Genomic DNA, 15726 nt, shown 5'->3' with positions numbered 1-15726 from the left:
CCACTTACTGATACGTAGTACTGCTCTCGAGGACCTACCTGCTCCTCCTTACAGCTCACAGAGATACGATTATACATGCATCTTACCCATCTTCAACCCCTCCAATTGCCAGCAATCATCTAGAAAGCTGCAGCCTGATGCTGTAGCTCCCGTCCGAGCGCGCTGTCCGAATACTGTCATCTGTTTGCATGAAACAACAAGACAGTCGGTTTCTTGCTCCGATTCGTCTCAACCGCTCTTTCCAGTTCGTCCTTTCGTCTGATCCTCCGGCACATTGAACCCTCGAGGCTGGAATATCTAGCACTTCTTGGGGTCAGCATTGACCGCAGGTCAGCTGCCCACTGCTTGGTGAACGGTAGGTTCGGCTCTATAGCTTTTTCAAGCGCTGTTCCCAGGAGTGAGGACGTGCCGTGGCCAAGCAATATATGGTTTGAAGTCCATAAGATTGTGCTCTGTATGTAGGTATCTACGCATTCAGATCGTTATACCTGGCCACTCCCAGCATGGTAATGGCCATAGAGGAGGTATGCAGTGATCATAAACGGTCAATGGAATCGACTGTAGCCGTACTCGGCATACTCTGTACATGTAGTAGTTTGGAAGTCGGAGAACTGCCAATGATACCAAAATGTTTGACCCAAGGGTTAGTACTACGTAGTAACTTGTCTCCAGGCGCAGGCGCAGGCAGGCGCAGGTGGAGGGGAAGCTTGAAGGGCAGCGCAGCGCAGGTGCCATCCCAAACCCACCTGCCTGCCAGCAACCCGTCGATAAACCTAACCCGTATCTCGACTTAATGATGATTTCATATGCTTGGGTTTGGTCGTCCTCGTCTTCAACACAAAAAGTCCATTGTTGAATTCATCACCGGCAAAAGCATCGACGATCTCTCCGACCTTAAATACCTTCATCAACAGCTCAAGCTTCCCGATTTCTCTGAGGAGGAACTAGAGATCGAGCTCTCTGGTTCCAGCTTCGGTGATACCTCCATCTTTGCCTTTCCGCAACCCCTGCAGACTCTACACACGACTGCTCACACATACAGAAGGATGCCTGCCGCGAAGGAGAGTGGCATTGGCCATGACCAGCAGAATGGAGTCATCTTTTCCGTCTCTGGTCCCGTCGTGGTCGCAGAGAACATGATCGGTGTAGCTATGTACGAGCTATGCAAAGTCGGTTACGACGAGCTGGTAGGAGAAGTTATTCGGATTGAGGCAGACAAAGCAACCATTCAAGTCTACGAAGAGACCGGTATGTGATGACCTCCGGTTGCTTGTTCTCGCACACAGTGCTGACTCACTCCTTCCAGCCGGTGTCACCGTCGGAGACCCTGTCCTTCGAACTGGCAAACCTCTATCCGTGGAACTTGGCCCAGGACTGATGGAGACGATTTACGACGGCATTCAACGACCCTTGAAGACCATCGCTGGAACCACAAACAGCATCTACATCCCGCGCGGTATCGCTATCCCCGCCCTGGACCGAGAGAAGAAATGGCCTTTTACACCAACCATGAAAGTCGGCGACCACATTAGTGGTGGAGATGTCTGGGGGAAGGTCGTCGAAAACAGTCTGCTGAACGAACATCGAGTTCTCATGCCCCCAAGAGCTCGAGGAACCATCAAGAAGATCGCTCCCAAGGGAGACTACACAGTTGCTGAGCCATTACTCACGGTCGAATTCAACGGCGAAACGAAGGAATACCCGATGATGCAATCATGGCCCGTCCGAGTTCCTCGACCTGTCAACGAACGCCTTCAAGCAGATTCTCCCTTCATCGTCGGTCAACGAGTGCTCGATGCTCTCTTCCCATCTGTTCAGGGAGGGACTGTCTGTATTCCAGGAGCCTTTGGTTGTGGCAAGACTGTCATTTCCCAGTCAGTCTCGAAGTTTTCCAACAGCGACATCATTGTCTATGTCGGGTAAGTCGCCAGTCCTCCTATGGCATTCTCCCCAATCCCATCACAACCTTGCTCTCTGTTCCTATGGCCTTCTTCCCAATCTCATCACAACCCTCCTCTCTATTCCTAGGCACTCTCTCCAATCCCATCACAGCTCTTACAGTGTTTCTCGTGGTGCGATTTCCAATCCCATCACCCTGCTAGTGTGTTCCTGCGGTGCACTTTCCAATCCCATCACCCTGCTAGCGTGTTTACCGCGGTGCGCTTTCCAATCCTATCACAGCCCCTCCGTCTTTCTCATGGCACCCTTTTTGATCTCTTCTTCTCACCTCACCACTTCTTGAGCGGCCGCCACCCTCTACTGATCCCTCATGTCTCGAACTGTGCTAATTTCTTCGGCCAGCTGCGGAGAACGGGGGAACGAGATGGCTGAGGTCTTGATGGACTTTCCAGAACTCTCCATCACCGTGGAGGGCCGAAAGGAACCCATCATGAAGCGGACATGTTTAATCGCCAACACCTCGAATATGCCAGTGGCAGCTCGAGAAGCTTCCATCTACACTGGAATCACAGTGGCCGAATACTTCCGGGACCAGGGCAAGGCTGTCGCCATGATGGCTGACTCTTCGTCTCGGTGGGCCGAAGCTCTGCGAGAGATTTCTGGTCGTCTCGGTGAAATGCCAGCGGACCAGGGGTTTCCCGCCTACTTGTCAGCCAAGCTTGCTTCCTTCTACGAGCGAGCAGGAGCCGCTACTACGTTGGGATCTCCAGAGCGCCAGGGCAGTATCTCCATCGTTGGAGCCGTTTCTCCTCCTGGTGGAGATTTTTCCGATCCTGTCACCTCGGCCACCTTGGGTATCGTGCAGGTCTTTTGGGGCTTAGATAAGAAACTGGCACAACGCAAGCACTTTCCTAGCATCAACACCTCACTGTCCTACAGCAAATACACCAACATCCTGGACAAATTCTATGCCAAGGATCATCCCGAGTTCCCCAAACTACGCAATCGCATCAAGGAGCTTCTGACTAACTCGGAGGATCTCGATCAAGTCGTGCAACTTGTCGGGAAATCAGCACTGGGCGATTCCGACAAAATTGTACTTGATGTCGCTGCCATGCTGAAGGATGACTTCCTGCAACAGAACGGCTACAGTGACTACGATCAGTTCTGCCCTCTCTGGAAGACGGAATACATGATGAAGGCATTCATGCAATTCCATGACGAGGCTCAGAAGGCGGTTACTACTGGATTGAGCTGGAACAAGGTACGAGAGGCTACCAGTGATATTCAGCATGGCTTGCGCAGCATGAAATTCGAACTGCCCGACAACCAGGAGGAAGTCTCGGCCAAGTACGACAAGCTGTTGCAGAGCATGTCGGAGAAATTTGCGAGCGTTAGCGATGAATAGACATGGTCAACCCATGTCGGGGTGGTCGAGGATGGAGCAGGGCGCGAGGGGCATCAAACATGATTCGCCGTGAATACACGGCAGGTTCGATCAAGGGCGCAATAATCTATGTATCAGGTCGACCTGGTAGTGTCAATCAGCATTAGGATTGAAGATAGCTTGTCTGTGGATTGCTTGCAGCTGGCTCAAACACAGCTCCCTATGAGCTCCCCAAGAGGCATTCCCTACACAGAATACTACCACAGAAGACGTCTAGACCAGACCGACTCCTGTCAGTTCATGTGATTTCATGCTGCTTCGAGTATTTTCGATATTCAGCTTCTACTCCCCATCCTCCATCTTCTTTCCTTCATCTGTCATGCTTCAGGACGTACAGACAGGTAGAGCTGTCGACTTTCCCTAATCTGGGGGCTCATCCAGAAGTCCTACCAGAAAAACTGGATCTCCTTTCCCTGTGGCCATGTCGTCCAGGGATCTCTAGAGGACCCGTCACTGATCTCAGCTTTTCGCCATATCCTCGACTCGTAGGAGAACAACCAGTTTCCCTCCACCGATGACCACGTGGCCTGTCGTTCTCCAAAAAGAGAGGTGCCGTCCTGGTACAGTGGAGGCCAGTGCTTGTGGAGTCGAATGTGCTCAAATAAGGCAAGTTGAGGTGAGGCCGATGAGGCATTGCAATAACCCAGTCTTTGCCTGGCCTTTGCTGATGAAAGTCATGAGATCCACGCTGTTTGAGTGGCCACCAGTTGTCGTGCGATTGCAGTGAGGTAGCCGCTTGCCTTTCCGTTCCTTTGTTTTGCTTTTAGGCCAGGTTCTTCCCGTATGCCAGCTGGCCAGAGAGTGAAAACTTTCTTTTCAGGTTCGTGGTGAACCTTCCCACGATAGCTGGGCAAGCCGACGGGAACCTCGATGAGGATAAGCAGGTCGAGACTCAGACTGCTCGAAGTGCTGTAAGGGCACTATCGGGCGGTCGGATGTCCACCTGACCCCAAATCTATAATGCCAGGAGAAGAGGTCCCGAAACCGAGATTGTTTATTCGTCTCTCCCTCTTCCTCTTCCTCTTTCCTTTTTCTCTCACTCCTGCTCCCATTCAAACCCCCTTCCTTGAACACACCACTCATGAATCTTGCCAGCGCTAGCGAGCAAAACACTCTTCGGCCCATCCCTGACACGCACAACCTTCGCACACGTAACAGGTTCCCGAAAAGCATGACTGTTCAGCGGACTGTCCAGCATCTGTCCCGACTGCGCCGACCACACCCCGACGCGATGGTTGTGATAATTGTCCGTAGACGCACTGACCACGAGATCCAGCTCCGGATCATACGCGAAACCCAGCCCATACCGGTTCTGACGTCGTGTGGGGTCCACGTTGAAGGTCACAACGGGCGTACTGGGCGTATAGACGCGGTGGTATCTGTGATGACGCTCGCGAGGGAGTCGGGTTCGATTCAGCGCCGGTGCGGCCGCGAAGCGGAGATCGTAGATCTTCATGTCTGTCAGTCCGTTGACGAGGATGCGGTTGCCGTCGGGGAGGGCTGCGATGCCGCTAATCGCGCTGGAATGTTGGATGCGCAGTGCCGCCGTTGCAGATTCCGAGTTTAAACTGGACTGTGGATTTGACGCTGTCGCTGTTGCGACCGACCGCGTGTCACAAAACATCAACCTTCCTGACCGCGAGCCGCTCATCAAGACGTTTTCGTCCTTGAAGCCCACTTTCATCTGCTCGCCGCGGATGGCGGTCGAGACGACTTCCTGGCCGTACTCGAGATCCGTCATCACTGACACGCCGTTACTCGTGGCGATCGCTAGGCTCGTGCGGGACGGCGACGTCGCCAGATCGAGGACGCGCGCTTGGAACCGAAACCTGACCATTAAGTCTAGCCCGATTGCGCGGCCAGGCGCCGAACAGTGTGAGAGAGTCAGGTCGGATTGGTAGGGCATACCCATGCCCATGCCCATGGCTTCTTGTCCACCGCCGCCGTGCTGAGTCTCGTGGCTCCAGCATACGAGTCCCGGACCGGCCCAGAGCATGCAATCGACTTTAGGCGCGCTCTGTAAGATACGTTTGTGGTGCGGTGAGTACAGATATCCCCCGACATCTGATGGTGATGGTGATGGTGATGATGATGGCCAATTGCCGTCGTGGTCAAGGTTGTCGGGTGCTGTACCTTGAGAAAAAGAGTAGTCCTCGACAACATCCGACGACTTCTTGCCCCGGTCGAATGCGAGAAGCAGAGATAATGCTCGCGATCCGCGGGCTTTGTACGAGAGAGCTGTGAGTAAAGAGCCATCTGTCTCTTCTATGGCGAATTGATCTGAAAGTCCCGCCGGCTTGTATTCGTCCCCGAGGATCTGCGGCATGGACATAGGCCCGCTGAATGCATCGGCCCCGGAAAGACTGGCGGCGTAGTATTCCCTGATATAGGCCTGCGCGCTCGTGCGCAGATTTCCCAGACGTCTGTCGAATGATAGGAGCGGGTTCTGCAACGCCTTCGCCCGGGCCACGGTGGATGCATGTTTGGAGAGTCTTGACGATTCTTGGTGCCGCTGCGTCGACTCTATCGCTTTTTCTGCGTTGACGGCCTGCCGGCTGTAGTTCGATCCCGCCGGGGCGACGTGGTTGGCTTGGATCTTGTAGTATCGATTGGTGACGGCGTCGAAACGATAGCCTGGTAGTTCGGCGGGCATGGCCGGAGTCGTGACAGTGAGGCTGTGGGAATACGCTCACAGTAGGGGGTGAAGACGGATCTTAGGCACAAATCTGTTCTGTCGCTGGGGTGCACACAAGGCCGATCTACCATATCAGACCATCAGACCCTCGGAACATGGGTTGGTTGCTGTCCTGATGTCTCTGGCGGGAAGCATTCAATGCCAGGGACATGGTGCGAGGGACTTGGACGCAGAGAGAACACAGCCCGGCGCGGTAGATGGCAAAAGTGGCCAGACAACAGGAAGGTCTAGAATCAAAGCGGGGTTGGCGGTTACGAGGCATGGAATGAATACATATCTTATGGTCATGGCAATGTTCTATCGATGAAGTCAAAGTTCGAGTCCGAGACTGAAATTCCGCCCTCGTCTTCGCCGAAAGAGGTAAAGCGCAGCCTCGTCCCTCGTCGACCAGCGATCGTAGAGAGATGCTCGCACTGCATGGCATTTCCATCCACGCTATGCATAGAATGTTACTCGGAGTCTAAAGCAGTAAGTGCATCATCTCAGCTGCTGTTTTACAGGCTTGACATTTACTGAACGATCAGACACAGTGCTCCTGAAAAGACGGTGTACCTGATACAGAACAATATACCATCTATATTCTGCGTCGAAAGAGATCTCGAAGGCAGCATTGCACATTGCCACAGAGCTGGCACCATACCGCGCTCACAATTCATTCTCCACCTCATATTCGCTGATACCCATGCCCCAGACTTTACCCATATCGACCACCCAATCTCTGCTGACATTGACTCGCCACCTCTCCTCGCCGGGATCATCCGCAGCCCCTGCCGATGTGCTGGCACCACCAAACGTTCCTCCACCCCCAGAAATCCCAGACCCAGATGCACGAACCACCAGCCGCAATTTCTCCAGTTCGCCCAGCTCTCGGTAGACACGGTCAGTCACGCCCTGTCCCGGGCGGTTGGAAATGCCATGTGGATGGACAGCGCGAAGAATGGCGACGAGGCGCTCAAGTGAGAAGGGCCTTGCGACGCTCAAACCTGCACTGACAGCCAAGATCGATTTTGTACGGGATCTGCTGGGTGATTTTGATTCAGAATTGTTTTTGGACGGCGTTCCTGTAGGGGTGGTGTTCGACTTGCGTTTCGTGGGCGTCTGTCTGAGTCTGCGGATTTTCCGGACCATCGTGGCAGAACTGGAGCTCAGACGAGAAAACAGAAGGATATCATGTTTAGGAAGAGTATGACTTGCGAGGTAGGAGGCGATTAGGATCAGGGTCGGAAAATGTTTCAGTAGAGGTGGTCTGATAGAGGTTGCTTTGGATTGTAGCTCTCGAGAGCGAACTCCGTCAAGGGATTCTGACGGTAGGAAATTTCGTCGGGATGGTGTGTTTGATGATTCTGGCCGGCCTGCTTCTTGGTTAGACTCAGAGGGTAAGGATTCCAGCGTGCCGTGTTCTGCAGATGCTCGTTGCCGAACTGAAGTAGCTAGTGTTTGATGTAGTGCCTTCTCTCCCTCGGATTGGAATAGTGCACGGTTCTGCACGAGCAACCTCGCAAAGTCCCAGGACTTGTTTCGCCCGGCGCCGGGAGGAGCCTGGCCGGACACCAGAGGCCAAATAAACCTCGGCCAGAGTTTGTGACAGGTCGAGCGGAATCTGTGTATCGAGGTGGAAGAAGTGGCTGCGATGAGCGAATCGTAAACCGTCAGGGCGAATTGGGCATAGAGCCTGGAGATGGTGTCGTCGTCGATTTTGATAGTAGAGTCCTGGGGCCTGGCAGGCAGAGGAGGTATGCCCTCGGATGTAACTATGTAAACTGATTCACGTCGGGTGTAGGGAGGAAATTGAACGTGTGGCACGCCAGTTCTGTGCAGTATCAACGGTCGAGGAGAAGTGGAAGTCATTATGATCGACAATCCAGCAATCTGAGTTTCCTGTTAGCAACGGTGCTCGACCCAGCACGCATCGATGTCTGCCACATACTTGATCCCCTAACCGTGCTAGAGCAGGGAGCAACGTGGGACCAGCCTGCTTCAGCTTGTCGATGTCTTCCAGCACCACCACTAATCTGGTTCCATCCAATTGGGAAAATAGCTTCCGGAGGTTTTCCAGTAAAGCATTGATACTGTCCACCTTGTAGAACTGTTCTGCACGTGAATCGAGCCCGAAGGCTTGGAGAGCGGCGGCGAAAATCTTGGAGATCAGATGTCTCTGAGAGAGGCATTCTCGGCTTCGAAGGACGGTATGTAGGAATCCTCTCCTTTCCAACACTCTGACTATCACATCTGTTTTACTGGTGTTCTCGAGGCCGTGGGCGACCAGGATCGCAGGGCTGGGAAACACGCCCTGTCGGAGGTCATTTGAAGGCCAGGATAGGAGACTCGGGTCGGCTCACATTGAAGTAGGTGGCAAGTTGTAAGATCTGCGGTTCTCGACAAGGACATTGGTGGGAAATCAGCTGCAACAGCTCAGGCGGAAGTGGTGCGCCCATCTTTAGTAGGAGAGATGAAAGGCATAGGCATAAATCAGTTGCAGTGTGACCACAGTTGACGTGGTGGACAGTGGTACTACCGTTAGTATTGCAGTCTGGAAGTGGAAATCAATCAACGCGTGTCCAAGTTTGGACGCGTCTTTTCAGGGACTCGTTCACGTAGCCGCCAGCTCTGCTTTATTGGCCAGCCTTGCGATCCTGGTCAGCCTCGCTCTTCTCTCTCCCTACTATATCATCTCACCTTGCCTCAGTTCGGTTTATCTAGTCGCCACCCCTGGTGTGCTTACTACTTACTACTTACTACATCATATTGTACGGCTTACTTAAAGTATGATGGACCATTAAGTGTTTTCTATGGAACATGTCTTTTCTAGCTTGGGAGTCTAGCTCTCGGTTGATGGTACAAGCTCAGTCGCCATGGATGCCAAACCTAGCCAAAACGGTGACCATTGTTGCTAAGTACATGACCAATTTTCCAGGCGACAACACTGCCTGCACGCCCCTCGAGTGGAAAATCCAACCTCGGAAGCAGCATGATTCCGTCACAGACACCGACCGATATTGCTGGTGCCAGAGAACGGATGTAAGCCGACTTCGGGAATTGTGCAGGCGAAAAAGAACCAACTAGCCATGTGTGCGATTGAAAGAAAAAAGTGCAGCAGGGGATTTGTCGCCGACCATCATTCATGCGAGAGTTCTCGGTTTTCTGAATAGCACCCAACCTGTGGTACAAATGTCGGTCGCCTGCCAGTCCGATTCTGGTCCAATCGACTCCGGAAACCATAATACATATTCGGGCCGTGAATGCGTCGGTCGTGATAATTTTCGGGGTGCTTTTGATTGAGATTGATACAGTCGTGATTGAAGGCATCGTGATGGGGAAAGCACATCTCGCTCTGGCTCTATGAATGCGTGACGAAAGGGGAAAAATGCTGGGGATTTCATCATGTCATGACTCGTAATCGTGTCGAGAGCCGCATGTCAGGGGTCGTCATCAGAGGACATTGTTGGGACCGCCAACTGCTCCGTTCATGAAGCCAGAATAGCCGGTCTGTCCAATTTCGTTTGCAAAGTTGCGCGCATTGTACATGTTGGCATTGGTATCGTGGGCGCCTGCACCTCCGGTCTGTTGTATCATTCCGTAAGTGTTGCCAGTAGAAGACATGCTCTCATTGGCCATGTCACCAGATCCGTAACCATTGGGGCTGCGCATGGTGTTGAAACCGCCGCCCACAATTTGAACATTGCGACGACTGTTCGCACGGCCTCCACTGAAGCTGGCGAGAAGACTGTCGTTGCCAATTGGGGCTGCGCGGACTGGTGCTTCGTTACCAAGAATCTTGCCGGCGATGCGTCGTCCGTGGGGAGTCTGCTTGATGAGCGGAAGGATGGGACGAATGGCATCGACCAGACGCATCTTGGTCTGTGGGTCAGCGAAGTCCATCGCAGTCTGGACAACATAATTGGCAAATGCGTCGCGAAGCATCTTTTCGAGCTCACTGCCGACAAGCATCTCCTCGATCATTCGTCGCTTAGTTTCGGGATCCGAGGTGCGCAAGCACTTCTCAATCACATTGGAGCTGAATTTCTGCTTCGACAAAGCTGGGATCCGGCCATAAAAGCTCTCGCAGAGCGGCTTGGTGAACGCAACCTCGTCCAGGTCAAGAATGTATTGAACAACATAGTTGCCGAATGGGTCCTGAACCAGGTCAAAAGCACAATGAGTGATTCTGGAAATGAGCTGGGCACGCTGGAAGCCTTGAGCATGGTCGATGCAACGTTGGAGAACACAACATCCATGACGATGAGTACCAACCACTACGCAGTACTTGCCCACCGCCTCATAGATGAACTGCGAGCGCTCAGCCCCGAGCCGAGTAAGACACTTCTGCACAACGTGGTTGCCGTTGAGGTCTTGGACAAGGTCAACCACACGGCCAGAGAGTGCTCGGATGATGGTGTCGACTTGTTCTGGAGTGCGGACGAACTCGATCATCTTCTGGAGTGCACGGGTACCATGTTGGTTGAGAGCAATGGTGGTCAGAGCAGGAGCTGCAGTATTGATCAAGGCAGTACGCTGTTCGTCGTTGCAATACTCAAAAAGCTTCTGACAGAGATAGTTGCCGAAAGGATCAGTCATCAACTCAATGATATGAGGGCAAGTCTCGATGAAGATAGACTGGATGTGGTCCTCGTTACCATCTTCAAGCTTGCGTTGGAGGTAGCGACAGCCATGCTGATCTTTGCAAAGCTCGTACAGGGCGCCGCGGTAAGTCTCAAGTGGTACATTGTTGAAGCGAGCTTCGTCGGCATGGTTGCGACGTGCGCCAGTTGCACGCACAGCAGGAGCAGTGATGCCGTTGCCAATACCGAGAATGACTTGATCCTGGCCATAACCCTGACTACCACCTCCCAAGCGGGCCTGTGGGTTCATCTGGCTGACATTGAAGGTCTGCATGTTGTAAGGATAAGCCTGCGGTGGTGGACAGGCCGTCATGCTCGAATCAGATACGGTGACAGCTGTGCTGAACGGCGCAGCGCTGGCATGCAAGTTCGACATAGATCCGTTCACCTTGTCCTCCATCTTGACAGATCCGTTGGTGAAGTCGCGGCTCTGACGGTTGCTCATTGCGCTGGCAGGGACACGGCCGAGACTGACGTTGTGGTTGTGGAATTGCTGATCAGCCTGCGCCTTGGATGGTGTAGACGCCGAGTCTAGATTGAGGGACTTTCTGACAGTAGGAACGTCGTTGGTGGAATACGATGTCTGCAGAGAGGTAGGACGAGATACAGGTAGAGCTGACGGTTGAGGTGAGTTCTCCTCGAAAGTCACTCCCATAGAATGGCGTTGCGATTTGCGACGTGATAGATCGGCTGGGCGATCGGTAGCAGGACTGTTGATATTCAGGTTGCTAAGGACTGGGCGGTACATGGAGGAATCGGTATGCGGCATGCTCTGGTGAGCAGGACGGTAGCGAGATCCGAGAGTCCAGTCGAGGTCTGGAGTCTTCGAGTTGGCAAGGTCAAGAGCGGCCGAGTTGGCTGAAAGCTGCGACGAAAGAGTCAGTCCGTTTTCGAGTGCAAAATGATTTGATATTCATACCTTGAGACCGTCACTCGTCAAAGTGGGAAACGTGTCGTCACCTTCAAGCTGCGCGAATGCTTTTGCGACCGGAGACTTCAAGTCAATGGCGTTGAGAGAAAGGTGCTTGTCGTCTTCGTCTTCGAAGAGAAAGCTGGTAGTGTTTGCCAACCCAAATGAATTGCCCGATGCCACTCCGCTCATGCTCATCCGCTGAGCTTGCCTATTACTGTTGACTGGCATAGAAAATCGATTCAAGCTGTTGACAAGTCAGTGAGGAGGTTGACAAAGAACAACGATGGGTAGGGATGAGGTGCTTTGAGATAGAAAGAGAGGCGTGCGGTGACAGAGCGTTGCTGAAGGGGCAGGTCACGTGGACCAGGGGGGAAGTGAAAGTCACGTGAGTGATATGAAAGTGAATATCCTCTCAATCACGTGCCTCAGGGGATAATGAAGGACAAAGGAAAGGAGTTGAACAGGAAGCACAGGATGAGGGATGGTAGCTTACGTAGCAGCAGCACGTGTGGTATGCATATCCTCGGAGTAGTACTCGTCTTCGTCAGATCCACGACGAGATCCAGGGACCGATTTGGCAGCAGGCTTGTCCGGTTGACCGTAAATACCGTTGCCTGATAGACGGTTTACAGGAGGGGAGGTGATCTGAGAGCTGGACTGAGAAAAGCGATTGCTCAGACCTGGAGGAGACATGATGCTGTTCATGGAAAGGCGGCTAGAGCGTGAGAAGCGATTGCTGAATCCGCTCTCTGCATACTCGGGAGGAGTAGTCGGCTCGCTAACAGGACCGTTCAGGCTGATTCGATTGAGGCGGGTAGAGATACGCTCAAGGTCATGACTGCTGGCTCCCATCTGCAAGCTTCGTTCTTGCAACTCCAGCAGGCGCAATTGCTCCTCAGCCTTGCGCTTTGCACTCTGGATGTCTTCGTAGATTTGCTTGTTCTTCACCTGTGCCGAGGGATTGTTAGACTCCATGATGGGCACAGGAGTGGTCGTGGCTATGGGGATGAAGATCGGTGGAAGAGGTGAGGTGGATGAAGTGTGAAAGAGATGGAAGGGGCTGAGATTGAAATGGTTTCATAGGGCTCGACTCCCCGAGTCACTTCACAACCCATAGTCTAGCTCGACAATAGGCTATTATTCGCAGAAACAATGGTCCGGGGTCTCAATCACATGAGACTGTCACTTACCACACTGGGAGTTATTGAAGTATACTGCTGTCCGAATGGCCGCGCTACAGGCATCTTACTTGAGTCGGTGGTGAACCGACGTTGCAGGTGAGCACGGGCATCGTTGGACGAGGTATGTATGTTCGAGAAGTAAGGATTTGGGTCTCGCGTCGAAGAGATAATGGGACTGAGCGGGCCTTCTGGCTCTGGAGATCGTAGGCTGGGGAAGCGTAACTCCTCCATGCGGCCGCTGAGGGTGTTGGAATAAGACATGGTGCCGGCCTGGGTGTTGGGCAAACTGTCAGCAGACGTTGATGAAAGCCAGATCATAGCTATTGCACGACGGGTTGTATAGCTGGGCCTGGTGTCTGCTGACCCAGGAACCCTCCCCAACTGGTGTTGCATGCAATGAGACAATGTCGTGTCTGTTCTTCTTTTGCCGGTGGCAGTGACATACCTCCAATCTCGAGAGGATGCAATGCGTATCCAACTACAATGTTCCCTTTTTTGCCCGTTGGCGTTCTCCTCCTCTAAGTCTTCGTGTACTCGGTCAGGCCGATGGGACGGTCGTCCAATATGCGCGTGGATGGGCAGCGGCCAAGAAGAACAGCCCCGGTGCTGTGTTCGTGCTGGGAGCAGCACGACGGCCGACGAATGCTCTAAGGACTGTGGTAAGAAAACAACAAAACGGCACGAAACGAAACGAAGGAAATAATGTTACAGGGAGATGTCGAGGTACAGATGTAGGAGGAGTAGGAGGAGGAGTGGTATGGAGCAGTCTGGAGAGGACTGCAGCGATGGAGGTCAGCCTGGACTTGACAGGTCGAGCAGAGCAACTCGAACACCTTCCCTACCTCGCTCTCTCCCTTGCTCTCTCTTTGGCTCTGGCGACGGCTCTGGGGGGGCTTTTCGGGCGGTTCGCTTTGAGGCAAGCGCCAGAAGCCAGCGTGGGTACCGGAATCCAGCCTAGACGAGGTTGTTTAATAAGGGTTGAGCCAGGCTGCCGCTCAGTGTGGGCGCTGTATGGCTGGGGGCGGACGGGCTTGTCCTCGCCCACTAATCAGCAGCCAAGATGGACGAAATTACTGGGCCTCCCTGGGCCCTAAGCCCCTCGCTTTGGCTTGGGCACTTGGGCTAGCAGTAATCGTCCAAGCTGACCAGGGGTTCACTCAAAGGTCGAGGGGCACTGCGAAGTTCGAACAGAAGACGTGACTGAAGGCCCAAAGGCCTGATATGGATTAGGGATTGCCGTGGTTGGCAACATTTGTATCATAACATGGCACACCACTGCATGATAATGTCCACAGATTGTGTTCGTTGTTTAACACAACTAACGGACTTCATATAGGCCTGGGCAGACCAATGCAGAGCACAGCACAACGTACGTAGGCTGTGGATGGAGACATATAGAGAGTAAAGATACATGAGGTGCTCTCCTCTTCAGCTGGCTGCACAAATGAGCGATACCTGGAAGCACCCGCATTGTGAGGCTGGTCAATTAGTACGTAGTTGACACCACACCACCCCTGAATTATACTAACCACAAGTCCCTTTAGCCAGTAGTTGTGGTTGGAGATTGCGAGTGGATGGGTTTTGCGCAATTCTTGGTGGGCTCTCGGTGATAATGGTGACGGACCAGTTCTTGCCCCCTTCAACAGCAGGCCCACGGAGAGAGGAAAGGCGAACTGCAATAACGCAATGTCTCATGGGCGACTTGAAGGCTTTCGATATGTTCGGTGCCACTCGCCTGCGCCTGTAAGGTCGCGGCTCATATCTCGATGGCAAAATACAACATGAGTTGGGCCAGCAGACGAAGATCCCTTACTGCGCGCATCGCGACATCACTCGATCCGTTTCGATGGGTTCGCATTCGACCCCTCTAGCCGTGGCCTGGTCGGACGAATGCCTCTTCAATCTCGCAGGATGTGGGGAAAAGCCATGCCGGGTATCGGTGGGCTCCCCCAATCCCACAAGAAGCCACACGCGCAGGCAAAAGGCGGTCAAGATAGACGGAATAAGGGGTCCGCTCTTGGGCACAAGGACTGTGGTTCCTTTCGAATAGCTTGTCAAGCCTCAGTAAAGTATTTCCTGCCGTGGCAATCACGACCGTAAGGGTTGCAGTCTTTTGACATTCGGCCACGATAAAGATGATGCCCGGGCGGTCTGCTTTTCGATCTGCATGGCGCCATCCAATACAGATCCCTGAATCCCAGACCCCCAGGTCACCCCGTCCGAGCGAAATCAAACGACAGCAAACCCCACGGCCCGGCAGGGATCGTTGAGACATCAACCATGGGCCGGGCTTTCACTTTTCCGACAAGTTTGGCACCCGAGACGGACGGGACGCATAGCACATGGGACAGGGACCTCGTGGGAAAGAGACATCACTGTTCCCGACACGAGTATACGACTCGTGATGCAGTCCCTGAGGGAGTGATCGTGTATTGGACACCGAGGCTTTCACCTGCATCGGCTGAGAATCCCAGTCGACTCAACATGCCAGATTAGCTGTGGCCAGAAACCTGCGTCTTGCTTTTGTGCCGAAGAGCGTCCACGGCGACAATCCTGGACAGGGAACGGAGTTGATGCAAAATGATGTCGCCCGAGTTCGACCCTGCGTCCCACCCCTGCCCCTCTTGCTTTGTTTCCTTCAGCAGTGGAAGGGCGTCACAGTCCTGCCTACTTCGACGTGAGCAACCCTCGCCATCGATACTCGGTGACAGCTACAGAGTACTCTGGTACAGTAGCTTCTTGCCTCATGTGTATCCGTCATTATTTAGGACGCCAGCCACATTCAATGGAGGGGCCTGGCCTTTTGCCCGTTACTCGACGGACGAGGAGCTCCCACCTCCTGTCGAACTAGGGCCGAATTAGGCTTGAAGCCAGGTCGGGGTCATGGACCCAACCTCGCTCGGGATAGGACAGGAGGTTACACACAGCGCCCGCTGGCGGTCCTGCAAAGCCCCCTGCATGAAGAGAGCCCA

At 53.4% G+C, this 15726-nt stretch overlaps 5 protein-coding genes across 5 annotated transcripts; 1 reads left to right on the top strand and 4 right to left on the bottom strand.

Annotated features, from left to right (window-relative positions):
* Positions 1-806: 806 nt before the first annotated feature.
* Positions 807-3307, top strand: A1O1_02367 (V-type proton ATPase catalytic subunit A; the record flags this gene model as incomplete). Its single annotated transcript, XM_007723278.1, has 3 exons — positions 807-1248; positions 1307-1919; positions 2302-3307. 3 exons carry the CDS (start codon positions 807-809, stop codon positions 3305-3307), a joined length of 2061 nt encoding a protein of 686 aa, XP_007721468.1.
* Positions 3308-4382: 1075 nt separating this feature from the next.
* A1O1_02366 (uncharacterized protein) lies at positions 4383-5999 on the bottom strand (the record flags this gene model as incomplete). Its single annotated transcript, XM_007723277.1, has 1 exon — positions 4383-5999. One exon carries the CDS (start codon positions 5997-5999, stop codon positions 4383-4385), a length of 1617 nt encoding a protein of 538 aa, XP_007721467.1.
* Positions 6000-6686: 687 nt separating this feature from the next.
* A1O1_02365 (uncharacterized protein) lies at positions 6687-8476 on the bottom strand (the record flags this gene model as incomplete). Its single annotated transcript, XM_007723276.1, has 3 exons — positions 6687-7910; positions 7969-8331; positions 8381-8476. 3 exons carry the CDS (start codon positions 8474-8476, stop codon positions 6687-6689), a joined length of 1683 nt encoding a protein of 560 aa, XP_007721466.1.
* A 994-nt stretch (positions 8477-9470) lies between these two features.
* A1O1_02364 (uncharacterized protein) lies at positions 9471-12548 on the bottom strand (the record flags this gene model as incomplete). The annotated part of the gene is made up of 3 exons (XM_007723275.1): positions 9471-11525; positions 11580-11817; positions 12067-12548. 3 exons carry the CDS (start codon positions 12546-12548, stop codon positions 9471-9473), a joined length of 2775 nt encoding a protein of 924 aa, XP_007721465.1.
* Positions 12549-12677: 129 nt separating this feature from the next.
* On the bottom strand, positions 12678-13015 carry A1O1_02363 (uncharacterized protein; the record flags this gene model as incomplete). The annotated part of the gene is made up of 2 exons (XM_007723274.1): positions 12678-12707; positions 12764-13015. The coding sequence occupies 2 exons, from the start codon at positions 13013-13015 to the stop codon at positions 12678-12680; spliced, it is 282 nt and encodes a 93-aa protein (XP_007721464.1).
* Between the last annotated feature and the right edge of the window lie 2711 nt (positions 13016-15726).

This window comes from Capronia coronata (genome assembly GCF_000585585.1).
Source record: "Capronia coronata CBS 617.96 chromosome Unknown acBCG-supercont1.2, whole genome shotgun sequence".
Classification (NCBI taxonomy): Eukaryota; Fungi; Ascomycota; class Eurotiomycetes; order Chaetothyriales; family Herpotrichiellaceae; genus Capronia; species Capronia coronata.
This window is presented reverse-complemented; position numbering and strand designations above follow the sequence as displayed.